The sequence below is a fragment of the Panthera tigris genome, chromosome C1 (assembly GCF_018350195.1).
Source record: "Panthera tigris isolate Pti1 chromosome C1, P.tigris_Pti1_mat1.1, whole genome shotgun sequence".
In the NCBI taxonomy this organism is placed as follows: domain Eukaryota; kingdom Metazoa; phylum Chordata; class Mammalia; order Carnivora; family Felidae; genus Panthera; species Panthera tigris.
This window is the reverse complement of record NC_056667.1, coordinates 91,923,562-91,944,524: the sequence shown is the minus strand read 5'-3', so window position 1 is coordinate 91,944,524 and position 20,963 is coordinate 91,923,562. Positions and strand designations below refer to the sequence as shown.

Genomic DNA, 20,963 nt, shown 5'->3' with positions numbered 1-20,963 from the left:
GGGACAAGCTGCAGTATTTGCTCTTTAGGAGAGAAAGAGAATGACGAATAAAAGCAGCCATAAAATAGGTTCAAGCACAACATGTGGCGTAAATGGTTTTTCCACTCATGGCTTATATGGGAATGGAAGCTGGAGCTCTGGCCTCTTAAACCTACTTTAAATGAACTCAGCTGCTCAGAATTTTAAACAAATGAACGCATTTATTTTCCTCTCCCTTTTCAATTTAAAATCAGGTTCTGCTTAGTATGGCAGGATAGAGCCCCAAGCCATCAGAGAAAGGCATGACATTGCTGACTCATCCTTCTAAAATGGAGCTCCTTGCCCTAGACAGTCAAACCAAGACAGAGGAGTGAGGGGGTAAAATTCCTCCATCTCCTCCCTTGAGGAGAATGACCCAGTGTCAGAGAATGAAACAGTACAGCCCTTTGGGGCTGGAAGTTTGCCTCGGACCACATGGAGTACAGCTGTGGTTCATGCCCCTGAAGATTCCAAGGTGGGAGTGTGTTATAGGAGAACAAATGTGGTCCTTAGCTGCACAAAGACACAGGTCCACAACCTACAAATCCTGGCTCTGCCTCTCAGTAGCAGTGTGATTGCATTTATGTGTTAAATATGAGTGTAATATCTAAAACCTCACAACAGCCCAACAAGATGAAATACTTATTGCCATTTTACAGATGTGAAAACTGAGATTCAGAAGTTAAATAAATCATGTAAGACCTCAGGACAGCTCCAAGACTATTGCCCTTTTTATCGTACCATATTGCGTACCCTCCCTTGCCACCTTAATTTCACATAACCTCCCTGAGCTATATCTCTAGTCTCCTTTACTTTATTTGCCTAAACAAATTGAACAGGGAATTTGAATTCCCTGAACATGACATGGCAGAATTACAGGTAAAATCCAACAACACTGGTCAGAGGCAAAAAATTTGCTTTGCAGGAAAAAAAAACAAACAAACAAACCCAGAACCCAAAAAGCAGAAAAACAGCCAGAATAGCCAAGGGCTGAATTAGGGTAGATCATTCACCCAACATCTTATTCTCAGGTCTTCTTTATCAATAACTGATGACTTAATCATGATAATCCAGAGAAATAGTCTCCATAAAAATATCATGAAAAAAAAAAATCATGGACTTTTACTTGGTGCCCTGAGAATTTGTGTTTCAACTGGTTAGCTATGTAAACATGAGTGAGTTACTTGATCTTTCTGAGTCTCATTTTCCTTATCTGTATGAAAGAATATTATCTAGCTCATAGAGTTGTTCTGAGAACGAAATGAGTATGTGGAAAGCACCTAGAAGCACATGATATGTGCCACATCCATGTTTTGGTTTTATGTTCACCAGTGTGGACCCCATTGTCTTCTGTGGAATTCTGACTGAAGCACCTCAGCCTCAGATGCCTAGTTAAAATAGGCATGGGGCGCCTGGGTGGCTCAGTCAGTTAAGTGTCCGATATCTGCTCAGGTCATGATCTCATGGTTCGTGAGTTTGAGTCCCGTATCTAGGCTGTCAGTGCAGAGCCTGCTTGGGATTCTCTCTCTCCCTCTCTTTCTGCCTCTTCCTCACTCTCTCTCTCTGTCTCTGTCTCTCTCTCAAAATAAATAAACTTAAAAAATAGATAAATAAAATAGTTGATAGATAACCATTTCATTTTCTGTGTTCTGGTATTCATAAGGTATAGGTATATAGGATGCAGTTTCCTGGTGTCCTAAAATCAGGGATTCTGACCTTTGTTTGGCCTTGGCCTTTGGCTCTTTGGCCATTCCAATCAGCCATGGACACAACTCTACTCAGAACACCCTGCTGGCAACTGGAATCAACACACAGTCTCACATGGGCCCTGGACCACAGCTCAGAATGTTGCCCCAGTTCATGGTGCCCTCATAGGGCATGGAACCACTCTGAACCTCATGGACCCTTCTAGATCTTCTCACCAAATCTTTCCTCATATGCCATATCCCTCTATCTTGTGTTAAATTAAACAAGAAATCTATTAAAGCAAGGTGGTTCTAATGCCTTGACATCCTGTGTAAGCAAACCAAAACCTAAGCCTGTAAGCATCTTTCTTGATAAGAAATCAAAGTCTAAGGACAACCAAACAGCCAATTAGGCTTTCCCAAATACAGAAACCACTTAAGCTATAGCCAATTAAACAATACACTTGATTTGCTCCTGTCTCTTCTCTATGAAAGTCTTTTCTTGAGATCCTGTCAGTGGAGTACTCCTAACTACTTCTGTTCTGGTGGTGCTGAATTAGAATCAGGTTCTGGTAAAACTCTCAAATTTATTAGTATGCCTCAGTTTATCTTTTGACACTTCTCAGACTCTCATCACTGAAATTTTGCTTCAAGGAAGAGCACACCACTGCAAACCTGTTAAGTTTCCCAAACCTGGCCACGTGTTACTTGGTGAGTTTGTTGAAGATATAGATTCCCAAGCCTGGTCCTAGACATACTGAATGAGAATCTCCAGGGGTGATATCTGGGAATCTTTATTAAGCAATGAGTTCTCCCAGTGATGTGGATGGCTCCTGTTCATATACTGGTGTTTAAGAACAAAAGTAAGAGGCACCTGGGTGGCTCAGTTGGTTGGGCATCTTTTTTTTTTTAAGGTTTATTCATTTTTGAGAGAGAGGGAGAGACAGAGCATGAGTGGGGGAGGGGCAGAGAGAGAGGGAGACACAGAATTGGAGGTAGGCTCCAGGCTTTGAGCTGTCAGCACAGAGCCCAATGCAGGGCTTGAACTCACGAACCATGAGATCATGACCTGAGCAGAAGTTGGATGCTTAACTGACTGAGCCACCCAGGTGCCCCATGGGCGTCTGACTCTTGATTTCAGCCCAGGTCATGGTCTCAAGGTTCGTGGGTTTGAGTACCTCATGGAGCCGCACATCGGGTTCTGTGCTGACAGTGTGGAGCCTACTTGGGATTCTCTTTCTCTCTCTCTCTCTCTCTCTGCCCCTCTGCTGCACGCTTTCTCTCTCTCTCTCAAAGTAAACAAATAAAACTTTTTAGAAACAAATTTTTTTTTTTTTTAATTTTTTTTAACGTTTATTTATTTTTGAGACAGAGAGAGACAGCATGTGAACAGGGGAGGGGCAGAGAGAGAGGGAGACAGAGAATCCGAAACAGGCTCCAGGCTCTGAGCTGTCAGCACAGAGCCCGATGCGGGGCTCGAACTCACAGACCGCGAGATCATGGCCTGAGCCGAAGTCAGACACTTAACCGACCGAGCCACCCAGGCACCCCAAATAAAACTTTTTAAAAAGAGCAAAAGGGAATTGTTATTTTTAAGAAGAAAAGTGAATTAGGAACACCTGGGTGGCTCAATCAGTTGAGTGTCCAACTCTGGCTCAGATCATGATCTCACAGCTCGTGAGTTTGAGCCCCGTGTTGGGCTCTGTGCTGACATCTCAGAGCCTGGAGCCTGCTTCGGACTCTGTGTCTCCCTCTCTCTCTGCCTCTCCCCTGCTCACGTTCTGTCTGTCTCTCTGTCAAGAATAAATAAGCATTAGGGGTGCCTGGGTGGCTCAGTCGGTTAAGTGGCTGACTTCGGCTCAGGTCATGATCTCGCGGTCTGTGAGTTCAAGCCCCGCATTGGGCTCTGTGCTGACAGCTCAGAACCTGGAGCCTGTTTCAAATTCTGTGTCTCCCTCTCTCTCTGACCCTCCCCTGTTCATGCTGTCTCTCCCTGTCTCAAAAATAAATAAACGTTAAAAAAAATTGTTTAAAAAGAATAAATAAGCATTAAAAATTTTTTTAAAAAAAAGAACAAAAGTGAATTAAACTCAGTTCTCCTCTCTGGTGCTCTTTGATGCAGCAAACTCCATTTTTTTGAGACCTGTGTCTTGCCTCCTTTACAAGAGCAGATGCCCTGGGGAGTATCTCTTATCAGTGTCACATTATGTATCTCCCATCAGTCTTACACAGAAAAGGAAAGGAGGCATAGAAAAAAAAAAAGTTCCTTCCCCACTCCCTGCCCCCCCCCCCCCAGCTTACCTCAAGCCTTAACTCCATGCTCCACTTCCCTTTGGGCAGAGTTTTATGGTTGTACCTAACTACAGACATTCTTGGCTCCATGGCTATGCTTTTGGGGAGTAGCACTATGGTCATGTGTGTTATGCAATCCCACTCACACTATTTTTTAATAATGTTATTGACATTCAAAGGACAAACATTTTTCTAGGTATGACAGATTTATATTAGATATCATTGTCTTTCCTCTCCAAAGGTGAAAATAGCACAGTGTGAGTGGGGGATACCACCAGCAAGATCGATGGTCCTCCCCGAAAAAGATGCATGGATGTCAGTCTGCCACAGTGTAAGGCTTTGCCTTGGCCATTCCTCCATCAAAGTCTTTGCTCACTCAAAACCATGACTGCAATCCTCCTAGCAACAGACCGGCAGTTTGGCTTTCCCAGATGCTTGCTCAGAGGTAACATCACACGATGCTTTGTCTCGGCGAACACTACCAGCAACTTGGCTTCCTCCAAACTTAAGATGAGGGTGTTTGTTACTACAGGTTGCCCTGGCAGCTGTTGCTCTCCAAACTATGCCAAGGTCCTGCTGGGGGTCTGTCTTGAGATGAGCAGTGTCTCTGTGTGGTGGCTTGATTTCAAGCTCTCCAAGTGAACATTTGCAGCCTTTGAACGGAGAGAGGGATGCTTGGCAAGGGTGTCTGTGAACTACCTATAAAGTGGATGTGTTGAAGTCTGTGTGGTGTCTGGATGTGAAATTTCAGAAAGAGTTCCTTCTCAGCAGACCTTTCACGTTTCCAGAACTTTCCCAGCATGCTAGCTCACTCTGGCAGTCTTCCAGAGGACTTTCTGGATTCATTTCTCAACTGAGTCCTCTCCACATCAGAGCTTGAACTCCTGCACAGGTGAGGACACACCTGACCTTGCTTGCCTTCAGGAAGTGGAGTCTGAGTTGCGGTCTAAAGGCCAAAGGAGCTTATACCTACCCTAGAGGTACTTTGTATTGTAATAGAGCTTTTCCACCTCTAATCGCACTAACAATCGAGTCAACTCTGCAAAAGATACGGGAAGAATTTTTTTGAACAAAGCCAAAAAATTTTGCCTTGGAATCATACCATTTCAATTGAAGTTACTCACTAGGTCCAGCCTCTGTTTTTGTCTGTGGCTCAGTGTGTTATTCTGCATTTCTTTTCCCTCGGTAAATCACTGAAAGGGCAAGGAAGGGAAGAAGCCACAAGATACATTAAATATGCAGACATTTTCTTAAATTAAAAAGCCCTCAAATATCTCTGAAATCTAGCTTAGTCTTTTGACCTGAAAGGCTGTTTTCGTAGCACTTCACAGCAAGTAAACCGGAAATTAAGACGGTCTGAACTGTTCAAAGGTCAAGAAGAAACGAACCAGCAGGTTCTAACTAACCAGGTTGCTTCAGGAAACGAACCTGCCCAGGATCTCTTGGAGTTCAGACTCCTGACTCAGGACAAAGAACTTTCCACTTCCCCCTCTACCCCAGGCCAATTTGCTGGGCTCTCAGACAGCTACCAAATCTTATTGATTCGGGGGTCTGTGTAGGGACAACATAATAAATCTGTTTAACTGCTGAGGGAGTTTCCAGGAGGAAAATTCCCCCCAAAGTGTGAGTGACAAGGAAGCAGGTTGGATGCTGAGGACAAACAATGCCTCCATGGAGGGATGTCAAACTACTTCTTCTTAGAGCCCCCTTGCCCCAGGTGGTTTTCCCTCTTACCTTCCAACCTGCATCAAATTTCAAGCATCAGAATGGCTGCTTTGAATTAGAGCTGTGGCTCTCAAACTTGAGCGTGCATCAGAATCACTCAGAGGGCTTGTTAAAACAAAGATCCTGGGCCCCAACCCTGGAATTTCTGACTCATCACTCATTAGGTCTATGGTGGAGCCCCACAAATTGCATTTCTAAGAAGTTTCCAGATGTTGCTCATGCTATTGGCCCTGGGACCATACTCTGAGAATGAATCAATTAGGGTATTATGAGGATTGAGGTTACAACGCAAATATCTCACAAGAAGCACATTAAAGTGTTAATAACTGGCACATAATATAATACAGCATGATATGAGCTTAAACCGATCTGAATTAGTAATAACTACCATTTAGGGATGCCTGGGTGGCTCAGCTGAGTGTCTGACTCCTGATTTCTGCTCAGGTCACAATCTCACAGTTCGTGAGTTCAGAGCCCTGTGTTGGGCTCTGCACAGGCAGTGCTGAGCCTGCTTGGGATCCTCTCTCTCTCTCGCTCTCTCTCTTTCTGCCAGTCCCCTGCTCACATGTGTGCACACTCTCTCTCTCAAAAATATATAAACTTTTAAAAAATTTAAAAAATAACTACCATTTATTAAGTAAGTGCTTACTATGGAACTCTCATTGTGTCCAACAGTTTGTATCTTATTTAATCCTTATAACATCTGATGAATTAATTATTCCAATTTTCAGGAAACCTAGGCTGAGGGAGAGTTGAAGCAACTTGCCTAAGGGTAAGTGATAGCGGTGGGATTTGAACCCAGATCTGTCTCTTAAACAATCCATTCATGTTGTTAGAAAACTTCAGGATAATCCAAGAGCCAAGGAAGACCAAAAGTCTTAGACCAACAAGATTCCCAAGGCTTCTCTTAGTGTATCTGGGAGCCCCATGTGCCCCAGCAACCCAATTTGATTAGTCCTGTGTATAAGGAAGAGAAATGCCAAACCGAGAGACAACAGTAATTCCTCCTTAGATAATAATGAATTCTGTATGATATAGAGACTCTCAAGTGATCTGGCTTACTCTTATTTTTGAAAGTGCTTCAGGATCTACTTGAAGAGAGTGTCAGATTTCAGGCTCAAGCCTGAACCTCACTAAGGAAGGAGAAATGACAACCTGGGGCAGCCCAGAGGGACAGAGGAAGAGGGGAGGGAGAGTATTGACCAGAGCACTACTGCTCAAACTCCAGAGTATCAGAATCACCTGAGAAACTGATAGAACTGCAGAGGCCCAGACCCTATCCCACCTCAACAGGCCTAGACATCTACATTTTTTTAAAGTAATCTCTACTCCCAAGGTGGGGCTCAAACTCACAACCCTGAGGTCAAGTCACATGTTCTACTGACTAAGCCAGCCAGTCACCCCCGAGACTACATTTTGAACAAGATTTCTGGTGATGCTGATGAGTAGCAAAGTCTAAGCATGATGGTTTTCAAGCATTTTTTTAAAGAGCCATTGCAACTCTTTCTTTAACAAAATGTTAGGAAAGGCCAGTATTATAACATACCACTCCTCTCCTCCGAGAGGCCCCCAAGTCCCTTCTACCACCCCTCTGGGTATCAGGGAAACACTGGTTAAATACTGCCATAATACTGGATATAGGATCCAAAAATGCAGATCCAGGCCTGTGTACATTTCACTGAAGACCAGGGCTCATGGTCATGAGGACTCAGCACAGAGGCTCAGCACAGAGCCTGACACGGGGCTCAGTTTCAAAATGGTGAAATCATGATCTGAGCCGAAATCAAGAGTCAGACGTTTAACTGAGCCATCCAGGTGCCCACTCACAGTTTGTTTTTAATAAGTCAGGCAGGTTTCCCTATAGTTGCTGGAGACAGAACACTTTTAAAAATTAATAGGGATTGTGCTTATTTCAGATCTGCAGGTGGGACAAGAATTGGAAAGCATGCGTCCTGCTGGGCTCAGAGAGGCATTGGACCTGGAGAACAGGCAGTGGAGAGAGACTCTAGACCTAATCCCTGTCAATGGAAGGAAGTGTTGGATGGGGAGCTGGCCCAGTCTGGGAGGCTCTCCTGTGGTGTTTACTGATGGGCAGGTTTCATTTCCACTCATACCCTCTAAAGTCAGCCATGTCTGAATGGGCATGTGACTGTGTGTGTGTGTGTGTGTGTGTGTGTGTATGTCCTGTCTGTAGTTTGGGGTTGATAATACTCCCTGGGGGTTTTCTCAAAGCCCCAAACCAAGCAGGCCCCTGGAAGATGTGGCAAGGATTCCTTTAAAGCAGCACATGCTACTCACTGGGCCAGCACACACAGCTCTGTGGTCATGCCCTGCCCAAGAGTAGCCTCCATCTGGGACCTAGAATAGCCCAGGGGAGGTCAGTTCTGAGCATAGCCAAGGAGGTAGTGAGAGTATCCTTACTCCAACTCCCCCTTCAGCACCCTCTTTTCCTCCACTGGCATAGCCACCCATGTAAATGCAAACCAGACATCCTTGCTCTTTGCAGGCTGTTAAGTTTCCCTCTAACACCTGGCTACTAGGTGGTCAGACCTGCAGCATCAATGTCACCGGCATCACCTGGACCTTGTTAGAAGTGCAAAGTCTCTGATCCTCCCACACCTACCAAATCAGAATCTGGTTTTAACAAGACCCCGGGTGATTTGCATGCACAATAAAGTCTGAGAAGGCCTGCTCTAAAGCTGCAGTTCTCAGGCTTGGCTACGCTGTAGGATCACCTAAGGAGCTTTGAAAAATCCTGATGCCCAGACTTACCCCAGACCAATTAAATCAGACTTTCTGGGGATAAAGCCCAGGCGTCACTTTTAAGCTCTCGAGATGACTCAACGTACAGCAGGGCTGGGAACCAGTCTCTGAAATGAAGGAGGAAGCAGCAGCCTCTCTGACACGTATTTACATTTTCCCGTGGGATCCTGGGAGGCTGAAAAGACTTCCGAATGCAAAGGAATTCATTTCAACTGGTGGAATCTGAGGGGAGGCATTCTAATAGGGGGAAACGGTTATGGGAGGGGAGGGCAGGAACCACTCACATCACAGAAAGAGTCAGCTTCATTACGTCACCCTAAAGAGCAACAACAAAAATTCTATTTCATCCATGAGAAAAAGGACTTACCCATTCCAAGTGTACTTCCAGAGCAGGTTACTGGAATGAATAACAACAAAAGCATTTATATGTATTAACTGACATATTTAAAATATTAAAGATATTTTTAAAAAAGATGGTGAAAGTATAGCTTTAAGAATAGTGGAAAAGTGGGGCACCTGGGTGGCTCAGTCGGTTGAGCGGCCAACTTCAGCTTGGGCCATGATCTCACACTCCGTGAGTTCGAGCCCCGCATCGGGCTCTATGCTGACAGCTCAGAGCCTGGAGCCTGCTTTGGATTCTGTGTCTCCCTCTCTCTCTGGCCCTCCCCCATTTGCACTCTGTCTCTCTCTGTCTTTCAAAGATGAATAAATGTTAAAAAAAAAAAAAATTAAAAAAAAAAAGAATAGTGGAAAAGTGAACCAAAGAATGAATAAGAACCAGCTTGGGTGATAAGAGGATACAGCTAGCAGTATGACCCTGGACAAGTCACTTTCCTTTTCTGTGTCTTAATTTATCTGTAAAGTGGTAAAGAATAAGAGCACCGACCTCATAAGGTGGTTATAGGAATCAACTGAGTTAATAGGACAGTGCCTGGCAATACACTCGATAAATATTGGTCATTATTATCATTTATAATATCGTCCTAATAATCAAAGGAAGGCATCAATGATATTGAAAAAAAGAAACCAAAAAACAAAAAGAAAGAACTTTCCTCAGAGGCCTGATTTTTACCAGAGAAATGGAGCAAAAGCAGATTCCCTGAGTCGAAACACCCATCCTTCCTAATATGGAAAGGCTACAGGTTGCGATGGCACCCCACCAGAGGGTATAGAGTTCTTTTTTAAGTTTATTTATGTATTTTGAGAGAGAAAGAGAAAGAGAGCACGAGCAGCAGAGGAACAGAGAGAGATAATCCCAAGTAGGCTCCATGCTGTCAGCACAGAGCAAGACACGAGGGTCAGTCTCACGAAATGTGAGCCAAATCAAGAGTCAGATACTCAACCGACCGAGCCACCCAGGCGTTCCGAGGGTATTCTGATAACAAGGTCTTCTAGTGGCTGACATACTGGCTGTGGGATCATAGGCAAACACATAAACTCATTCATTTTTTAATTTAAAATATATTGGAGATAGTTATGTGCTATATGTTGAGAGTCCAGAGATTACTATTTATTAGGGGAAATAACACATTTTCAACTCACAGCTGTATGGCGGGGTAAAGATAAGGGTGATACGGGGCCACAAAAGAGGGAGCACAAAGACTAATCAGCCTCTAAGAATTGGTGAAGACTTGGGTGACCTGGGTGGCTCAGTCAGTTAAGGGTCTGACTTCGGCTCAGGTTATGATCTCACAGTTCATGAGTTCAAGCCCCAAGTCAGGCTCTCTGCTCTCAGCACAGAGCCTGCTTCGGATCCTTTGTCCCCCTCTCTGCCCCTCCTCCACCTTATGCTCACTCTCTTCCTCAAAAATAAACATTTTTTTAAAAATTGGAGAAGACTTAACAGAGAAGAGGAAATTCCCTTGGCAGAGGTGGAATCCCAGGCAAAGAGAAGAGTACTGCATCAGCTCAGAAGCATGGTACAGCACGGTATATGTGTGTGGTGAGGGCAGGTGTGTGGGAATGATTCCATGCGGCTATACTAGAGAATAGAGTCCTCTTAGGACAGATATTGTGGAGTGAGCCTAGAATTGTGTTGTTCCGCACAGCAGGCACCTGTCACATGTAGCTCCTGAGGGCTCCACATGTGGCTAGTCTGAACTGAGGTATGCTGTATTACATGAACACCAGATTTTGAAGACTTAGTATGGAAAAAAATAATGTGAAATTTTTACATTGATTTCATGTTGAAATTATATTTTGGAGATGTTGGATTACTAAAATATATAATTAAATTAATTTTACTTGGGGAGTCTGGGTGGCTCAGTTGGTTGAGCGTCTGACTCTTGATTTCAGCTCAGGTCATGATCTCAGGGTTGTGGGATCGAGCCTATGTTGGTCTCTGCACTGATGGCACAGAGCCTGCTTGGGATTCTCTCTCTCTCTCTCTCTCTCTCTCTCTCTCTCTCTCTGCCCCTCCCTGCTCAAAATAAATAAATAAACTTAAAAAATTAATTTTACCTATTTGTTTTTAATTTTTTAATGTGGCTACTAGAAAATTTAAATTTTTTCATACGTGGCTTGTGTTAAATATCTATTGAACAGTGCAAGTGTAGGAAGACTAACTATGGATGGACTGTGAGGAGCTTTGAATGCCATGCTCTAAGTACTGACTTTTATCCCATGGGGCAATGGAACACTTTTTGAGGATTTTGAAGCATAAAGGAAACATAATTGGATCAGTGTCTGGAAATGACAACTCTGATAATAGCATGGAGGCTGGCATGAGCTCCAGAAGACAACACTGGGGCAGTAGTCTAGGGGAGAAGTGGTGAGGGCCTATCATATAGCAGTAGGTGTAGGAGAGAAGAGAAGTTAGATTTAAAAACCATTGTGGGGTGCCTGGCTGGCTCAGTCAGTACAGCATGTGACCCTTGATTTTGGGTTTGTAAGTTTAAGCTCCATGTTGGGTGTAGAGATTACTCTTCTTCTTTTAAGTTTTTGAAAAAATGTTTATTTATTTATTTTGATAGAACAGGGGAGGGGCAGAGAGAGGAGAGAATCCCAGGCAGGCTCCATGCTGTCGGCATAGAGGCCAAGGTGGGGCTCGAACTCACAAACTGTGAGATCATGACCTAAGCTGAAATCAAGAGCCAGATGCTCAATGCACTGAGCCATCCAGGCACCCTGGGTGTAGAGATTACTTAAAATGTTTTTTAAAAATATTTTTAAAAACCCCAAAACATCACAAAGTGAATAGGACAGGACTTGGAGACCCCTTAAGTATGGAGGGTAAAGGAGAGGCTGAAGCTGACTCCAGGGTTCTTAAAAACATTTTTTTTAATGTTTTTATTTTATTTTTGAGAGAGAGAAAGAGACAGAGCACTAGTGGGGGAGGGGCAGAGAAAGAGGGAGACACAGAATCCGAAGCAGGCTCCAGGCTCTGAGCTGTCAGCACAGAGCCAGATGTAGAACTTGAACTCATGGATGGTGAGATCATCACCTGAGTCGAAGTCAGAGGCCCAACGGACTGAGCCACCCAAGCACCTCTGACTGAAGGATTTCTAGCTTGTGTACCTGAAATAAGGATGTGGGGAGGAAGATTAGAAACTGCAGAAGATCAGGAGTTCCCTTTTGCCCTGAGGAGTTGAAATGCCTTGGGGCACCTCCAGGTAGAGGTATCAAGTTTGAATATGAATTTAGAGGTTAGAAGAGTTATAGATAAGAGATTTGAGAGGCTGGAAGCCTCAATTTTCTCATTTATACGTTGGAGCTAATAAAACGTGTTGTTGAATCTACCTTATAGAGTTATTTTGAGCATTCAATGAGATACCGAATGTGAAAACACTTGATAAATTACAAAACAATACAAATATGATGAAACACTGGTATTGAGTCTCTTTTTCCTAAGATCTGTCCCTTCCCATAGGGCAGTACTTTGGGCGAGCTTGTTCTGTGGACAAGATAATGAAAATACAAGGAATCAGAGCATGACAGCCAAGGGCAGCAAGAACAGTATTAAGAAGACCTGGCCTGGTTCTTTCCAGGGGCCATTTGAGCCTTCCTGTTACCTATACATAATTAGAAATTCTTAGATTCTGGTTATCAGTAAAGGTTTCTGAGTCAGTATTTATTCCTCTTCCTGTGACCACCTATAAAGTTCTAGGGCCTTATCTCTTCTCTTAAAATTTATTTTTTAGAAATATATGAAAAATATATGTCTATGCTCTGGGCAAGGTAGCAGAAGGTGCTGGAAGACAGAACAGGGGAATTGCTAATGTTTTTCTGCCAGCTCTGGTGAGATGGCAGCTGCTGACAGTCATGTTTTGTGACCACAGACTGCCTGCCCACTCATATTTCCAAAGCTAGCTTCTGATTTATAAATTAATTTTTTCCCCTGATTCTCCAACTTCTCGAACCTGTGCAGATAAAGATTCAAGTCTCTTAATTTCCAACATTTCAGGGTGTTTATCATTATCTCTGAGACTATGTTAAAAATCGATTCCCAAATCTCAAAGCAAAAAATCATTTTAAATCTGCTTTACTATTTCAACAGCAAGCATCTGGTCCTTTTTCTGAAAAAGAAAAGGACAGTGAAGGGAGGAGTGTCTCCAAATCATATAATAAGAAAACATCACAGTTGCAAAGAAGCTTGAGATCCCTGTAGCCAGAATCTGCCTGCCGCATATAGAAATTTCACCTCTTTGACCTTCCTAACATAGCAAATAAGTGTGATTGCTCTGAGTCTTAACTGACAGATTGAGTTCAGGGTTAGTTTCAAATAAAGCGTTGTAACTTGCTCTACCTGAATAGATTTTTTTTGGACAGAAAGTAAGCTTCAGTCCTGTCTCAGCAACTGGTGAGACCATCACGGTATATACATCCCCACAGGGTATCTCGGTGACATCACAAAAACTGAGGCCAGCTCTTGGGGCACAGGTGAAAATGCCTTTAGAACCGTAGAGGTCAGTGCTATAATTGGTAGAGCCCCTGGAGGCTTGCCAGTAGATTCGGATGCCATTAGGGCTCAGCCTATATAATTTCACTCCCAAAGGGCAGCAGGCACCTGAGGATAAAAACAGACACAAATCACTTATTCCACCATCAGATAAACATGGCCTTTATTACAGTGGGGAAACAAGATAAGTAACCTAAATGATATATGATTAGAGCATTATTCGAAGGGGTACTCAAGTTCTTTCTGTGGTGGGCCACATGATTAGAAATCCATGTGTGATGCTGAGGTGAGCCAAGAATTTTTAATGGAGAACAACAGTGAGTTAAAAAGTCCCCACTTGGGGCACCTGGGTGGCTCAGTCAGTTAAGCGTCTGACTTTGGCTCAGGTCATGATCTCACTGTTCCTGGGTTGGAGCCCCGTGTTAGGCTCTGTGCTGACAGGTCAGAGCCTGGAGCCTGCTTCAAATTCCGTGTCTCCTTGTCTCTCTGCCCGTCCCCCACTTGCACTGTCTCTGTCTCTCAAAAATAAATAAGACATTAAAAAAAAATTAAAAAACAAAAAAAAAACAAAACTCCCCACTTGGTGGGGCGCCTGGGTGGCTCAGTTGGTTAAGCTTCTGACCTCAGCTCAGGTCATGATCTCACAGTTCATGAGTTCGAGTCCCGCATCGAGCTGTCTGCTGTCAACACAAAGTCCGTTTTGGATCCTCTGTACCCCCTCTCTCTCTGCCCCTCCCCTGCTTGCACTCTCTCTCTCTCTCTCTCTCTCTCTCTCTCTCTCTCTCAAAAATAAACAAATATTACAAAAATCTCCACTTGGCAGCTATGTATTATATACAAATGTGAGCCAAGTGTATAGAATCCTTGTTAAGATCTTTCATAATGCCCTAGTTCCACAAGATTTTAGTGGGATTGAATTTAAATCGTCTGCATTCAGGTTTTTAAAAATTTATTTATTTATTTTGAGAGAGCTAGTCAGCATGAGCAGGAGAGGGGCAGAAAGGGAGAGAGAGAATCCCGGGTGGGCTCTGTGCTAACACAGACCCCACAAGGAGCTCCAACTCATGAAGCCAGATCATGACCTGAGCCGAAACCAAGAGTTGGATGCTTAACTGACTGAGCCAGTCAGGTGCCCCATTAACTGCTATCAGCTTTAATTGAAAATACCTATTTTGCTGACCTGAGTAGCATGACACCTGGGGAGTAGTCACTTACACAAGAGTCAGGTGACCAGGCTTTGCTCATCCACACTTTGTCCATGCTAGCTCACTAGGTCCTTCTGTTTTCTTTGCTAGATGCCCTGAGCAGGCTACACACATCAGGTGTCAAGCAGGGCACCGAATGGTGGCTTACTCAGTAACAAAAATTAAAATGTTGTGGTATGATGATTAAAACATTCAGTTATAGATAATCAGGTTCATTTGATTTGTTCTTTCTTTTAAAGAAAGGTTTTTTTTACATGTGAAGATAAGCAGTGGGCCATATTCCCAGAACTGGATATCAGGGTAAGAACGCAGGCAGTAAATCTAATGAAAGATAATGGTCCCAAAGAAAGTATGAAACAGCTTACGTATGTGTAGCATGTTATAAATGCTTTCACATTATAATTATTACAATTTCTCTTACCAATGAGGAAACATTAGGGAAGATAAAGCAACGAAGCTTATAGGAAACTTTTTTTTTTTTTTTTTTTTGAGGGAGAGAGAGAGTGTGTGAGTGAGAGGTGGCGTCAGGGTGGGGAGAGGCAGAGAGAGGGAGAGAGAGAATGTCAAGCAGGCTTGCGTGGAGCCCCACGCGGGGCTCCATCTCATAACCCTGAGATCCTGACCTGAGCTAAAACGAAGAGTCGGACGCTTAACAGACTGAGCCACCCTGGCGCCCCAGAAGCTGTATCTTTAGATTCCTAGTTGAAGACCTTTTCTACTGCCCTTGGGGAGGCAAAATTATATTTTAGCTCTCCCATCCCGTGCCCTGGGGCAGACACGGTGAACTAATGATTGTACTTTCTCATTAAAAAAGCATTTCCAGGAGTTTTCTTTTCTTTTTTCAAAAGCATGCCCCAAACAGCCACTTCAGTGGACTAGATTCACACAAGAGAATCAATCTTATTTGCTAACCCCATACCCACTACCTTCCCCTGCTATTCCCTAATGATTTGCTCTTTGTGAAGAACAAGATACAATACTGTCAGTAGACAGTGCTCTTTCAGCCTGTTGAAATAAGAAACCATTGAAGGAGATGGAGTGGTTTAGAAGAGAGAGGTGATAGCATAATAATAATGAGAAGAAAAGAATTCAAGACAAACAGAATGTGTGACCTAAATGCTTTCTGGAAACTCTGCCAGGCTGAGTTACTCTGTGCAGCGGGTAGCTGTGCCGTATAAATCTGTCCTGCCTTCAGAAAAAGCATACCTGAACCATGTTACCAAGGGAATCAATTCATCAACCACCAACAGAAGCCTCCGACGCTTTGAGGTTCTAAGAGGAAACTTGTAAACATTTTAGAAAATAATCTGAATTTATAATGCTAGCAGAATGGAGATGCAGGATCTTTTTAAATGAGAAGGATGGGCTTACATCTGGATTGATAATAGTCAAAGTCCTGGGGTACCCAGGTGGCTCAGTCAGTTGGGCCCAGCCTCCAACTCTTGATTTCAACTCAGGTCATGATCTCACAGTTCTGTGAGCTTGAGCCCCATGTTGGCTCTGTGCTGGCATCTTGGAGCCTGCTTGGGATCCTCCCTCTCTCTCTCTGCCCCTCCTTTGCTTATGCTCTCTCCATCTCTCTCAAAAAAAAATAAAAAAACTTAGGGGTGCCTGGGTGACTCAGTTGGTTGAACATTTAATTCTTGATTTCGGCTCAGCTCATGATCTCATGGTTCGTGGATTTGAGCCTCACATCAGTCTCCGCACTGACAATGAGGAGCCGGCTTGGGATTCTTTCTCTCTCCCTCTGTCTACCCCTCCCCAGCTCAAGCTCATGCTTTCTCTCAAAATAAATAAATAAACTTTAAAAAATTATGAATAAGTAAGTAAATAAAGAAGGAAAGAAACTTTAAAAAAATAGTCGAAGTCCATATTGATACTCCATAGCTGGAATTTAGAATTCACTTACTAGAGGAATAACTTTGGTAGGTGCAGTCTGCAGTCAACCCAGTGGCACTAATCGCTTTTAAGGCCACTGTGTAATTGACGCCACATGTGATACATCCCAGGAGGCACTGGTTTTGATGGGTGAGACACTTAGATTGTCCGGTGTGTGACTCCAGAACTGTCACATAGGTTTGGGCCCCGGTCCCAACAGTCCAGCTCACGTTGATTACTGATTGGGTGACCTGAGTTACTGTCAGACCAGCTGGACAGCACGGCACTTAGGTGGGGAAGAAGAGAAAGAATTGGGGATTTATTTCCACTGAGGGTTATTTGTGGGAAAATGACAGAGAATGGTATTTTGTCTGTATACCATTCAGTATCCTGCATTTCTCAAATCTTTAATTATTAAGCAAAATCTCCTTTTGTTAAGTGCAATCTCATTTCCTCTGATACATCATTTAACATCAACTCTACGTTGGGGTTGCTTTCCCCAAGAAGGCGGAGCACTAACTGGCTGTGGGTAATGTGAGTTTCCTCCCAATGTTTTCAGAATAAGAAAGAAATCCTTTGTTGTTTCCCAACTTTAACAATTCCAGTTGCAAACTTCAAAGCAATGGCTGTATTCACCTCTTCTCCCAATATAACATTTTACAGCCTTTGCAATTGAAAGTATGTTGCCTTTTTCATGCATTTCATAGTACTTAATTGATATAAAAGCTTGCAATACCTAAGAATATCACAGCCAATTCTCAAATTTTCAGAGATTGTTAAACAGGATATAGGATATCTAGAATCTTCCTGAATATTGGGCATGGTCTCTATTCTGCTGCTTTTTACATTTCAACTTTTATAGTCCAAAGTGCCATCCATTGTATATAAGAGAAAATAATGTCCAAAAGCTTTAAGTAATTTGCTAAATTTCACTCACACACAGTGCTTTAAAGCTGTAACAGCTTTCTTTTATCAAGCTCTTACTGTGTATGCATCAGGCACCATGCTAAGTGCTTGCAGCATTAACTAACTTAACATTTGCAACCACCCGAGCAATCCATTCTCCCCTTTTACCAGAAAACTGAAACTCAGAAAGCATTTTACACAGAAAGGTTTTAAACGGCTGAGCCAAAGAAAGAAAACATAAGCCAGCTCATTTGGTTACTTGTTCGTTGTTTCGGGAGATCATGTCATGGAGGAATGTGAATTCAAATCAATGTTTTGCAGCGTCAATGTATTCCTCCTTTGATGTCAGCATAGGAATATATTAGAGTCTTTTGATGCTATTTTTACAGAAACTGTGTCCAAACATGGCAAGTTTTATTTTCTAAGACTGGGCTGTTTGAAAGGCCAGAGAGTATAATGTATTTCTATCACAGTTAGGGTCAACGAAATGAGAAAGTTCATGTCATAACGATTTCTAAGGACCACACTGAAGTCAACATTCAGGATGGAGGCTGCCACCTACCTGTTTCCAGGGGCACACTGAAGCTGGGCAGGCTCCGCCCTGCCTGTGTTTCAGCCACCGCAGTGACGGAGAACACGGAGCCGCAGGGCAAGCTCCCCATCACGCAGGACTCTCCCTTGCTGCTGCACCGATACAGCCCTTTCTCCCCCTGGGCAGTCACCGTGTAAGTGGCATCGTCATTAGTGGATCGCCAGTGCACACGAATCATGGAGAATGCATCCTTTGAAACGTTTTTTATTTCGGGACTGCAAGGAGCTAAGCGATTTTAGATTATTAATTGAAACAGTGTGAGTCAAAAATATCAGGTGTGCCATCTGGTCTAAATGTGATTCCCACCCCCGCCTCCCCCACCACCCCAACATGAGATCATCCCTGCTTTCAAACATAACGAGCATGTAGCCCAGATTCACAGAGGCTTTGTGTGGAAACATGGTATTAGGTTCCTGTAGCATCAGACTCACCGGAAAATATTAAGGGGCATTTTGAGCTCCAAAAGCAAAAGTAATTAAGATGAACATTTGCAGTCTTAACCCTCGTGGTGTGAATACAGAGAGTTCCCTGTCCCCCCACCCCCCAAAAGTCAGAGGAACTGAATGGCTGAAGTAATTACTGAGGAAGCTTTCTACTCTCCCCGTGATCTCCTTTTCTGTTTTTTCCCCCCCCACTTTCCTTGTTCTACCTACTCTTCTGCCCTTCTGTAGGAAGAGAGGGGCTCTGATGGTCCCCACAAAGAGTGGTTTTACAGTTCTTGCTGAATGCCCATCATGAAGGGCATGCCCATAGCTAGGGTGAATAGTTCAGACAGCAGTGAAGGAAATCATAGCTGTATCGTACCTGTGGTTACAAATCGGGAAGTACATGACATATTGCTGCCCCGGACTTCGCTGAAGGAATACACTGTGACGTTGTACTTGGTGTCACACTCTAGAGCGGAGAGGGTGCAAGCAGGAGCGGTGTCATTGCACTCAACCACTTTGAACCCATCTACAGCCTTGGTTTCATAAAGTTCGGCACCACGGACAGGAGACCAGACAATCTCTACTCTGTCACTGGACACCAACACAGGGTTAATATCGCTAGGACAACAGGGGGCTGAAAGCAGGAGCAGAGAGAGAAAATGGAGGTCAGTAAAGGAACAAGGATGTCAGAGGAGGGCATTGAGTCCTGATCTCCCAGGGCCCAGAGTTTCTGCCACAGCCCTCCTAAGTTGCTCCAAGAACCTCCTACAGGTCTTTCCAGCTGTGATCTTGGCCTAACACCCACTACATAAAGGATAAATCCTCTATGCATGATGTCCAAGGTCATCACAAGCTGCATCCAACCTACATGTTCAGCTGTGCCTCCCCTCACCAATTCCCTCAATTCCCCACCCTACATGTGCTCTCATTTCCTTATGCCTTGAAGACTGCTAACCCTCTACTGAAATGCTGTTCCTCTCTTCTGCCTGATAAAAATGATACCTAGTCTAAGTTCCCAATCCTATCAGTCTTTCCAGACACTAACCAGATAAGACTGAGGGCTGCAGGAGGGGGAAGGATCATTGTATTAGTACATCTTAGAACAGACCCTATATTATGTCATGGACAAATTCTGACAAATGTCTAGCATGGCTTGGAGTTTTCTGGATGCCCTTGCCCCACCTCCATTCCATTCATCCTTAAATATCCAGTTCAAGGTCACTCCTTCTGGAAGGCCCTCCTGCTCTTGAGACTTGATTGATAGCCTCTTATTCCATTTTCCAAAGGCATCAATTATTTGCTTCCTTCAACTTGGTAAAATTTATTGTAATCCAGCTAGTCATACACAATGATATTATGTTTTTATTTGTAAATATGGTTAAGTTTAAATCACTCACTCCATTCATTCTTCAAACATCAAGCATTTCCCATATGCCAATCACAGTATAAGAAACATTGAGGATGAAGAGGTAAATAAAACAGTCCTTGCTCCCTAGAAGATCCAAGACTAGTAGAAGAGAATAATAGTAATAATGATGCTAATAAAAAATACTTTGCACTGTGCTTTACCACATGCAAAGACCTATTTCATATTCATGCTCTCATTATTATTTGTCCCATTTTGCATACTAAGGATACTAAGGAACTAGCAAGGTAATGTCTTTATCCCCATTTTTCAAATGAGTTAGAGATCAAGTTAGGACAATTAGGACAAGTTAGGACAGGTGTCCTGCTGCAGAGCCTTCCACACCAGGCAGTGCCTTTGCCATGGCATCTCTGTTTTCGGTCTTGGGGAAAGGGTGAACTCCTGAGACAGGAGGACTGTGTCCCCTTCAGCACCTTGCACAGGGTGCTGAACACTCAGTAGATCATGGTGGAGGGTTTAATTTTTCAGAGCAGGTATGAACAACTATATTCTTTGCTCTCTTTTCACTTCTACGCCTTGCATTCTTGTTAAGGTTGGGTCCATGAACCCAAAATTTCCTGCTCTGGAAAGAATGTGAGAGGAGAGATTCTCTTTCTGTTCTTGACCCTGGAATGACTCCCAGGTAACCTATGTCAGTCAGTTATCGCAAAGGTGATTTATGCTGCTGCTGAGTTCAGGGAACTCAGAACTCCCTTCACAAGCATCAAGTGCAACTTACCTGTGGTATAATTGAACACATCGCCCAGAGGACTCTGCCCTGCCTTGTTATAGGCAAAAACACTAATAAAGTAAGTGAAGCCACATTCAGATAAGAAATTGCACTGGGTGAGGGATGTGTTGCAGTGGACTTCCAAGCCATCATCACTCTTCACAAAGGCCACATAGTAATCACCCAGATCTACATTGGACCAAGCCACAGACAGGTGGCCTGGAGGATCTTCTTGGATGGTCACTCTTCCAGGTGCACAAGCAACTAGGAAACAGTAAATAATGACCAGCTATGAGAGTCCTGCAAGAGATTTTCTTTATACCTTTGCAATTGTCCAGAATATCACATGCCATGGACAAGGAACAAATCAAACAGTATGTGCAAACCAACAAGGCATTCTCACATGTTGTAAAACTTATCTCACACAATACATGCTAGA

General features: G+C 43.5%; 1 protein-coding gene across 1 annotated transcript in view; it reads right to left on the bottom strand.

Annotated features, from left to right (window-relative positions):
- Positions 1-5,156: 5,156 nt before the first annotated feature.
- Positions 5,157-20,963, bottom strand: part of FNDC7 (fibronectin type III domain containing 7) — a 28,665-nt gene continuing 12,858 nt past the window's right edge. Inside the window, exons 6-12 of the mRNA XM_015534995.2 lie at positions 20,534-20,788; positions 18,766-19,023; positions 17,932-18,186; positions 16,495-16,749; positions 13,228-13,488; positions 8,851-8,880; positions 5,157-5,188 (exon numbers count right to left, since the gene is read on the bottom strand). Of these exons, the coding sequence (XP_015390481.1) occupies positions 5,157-5,188; positions 8,851-8,880; positions 13,228-13,488; positions 16,495-16,749; positions 17,932-18,186; positions 18,766-19,023; positions 20,534-20,788 (1,346 nt within the window). The remainder of the gene's footprint in view (positions 5,189-8,850; positions 8,881-13,227; positions 13,489-16,494; positions 16,750-17,931; positions 18,187-18,765; positions 19,024-20,533; positions 20,789-20,963) is intronic.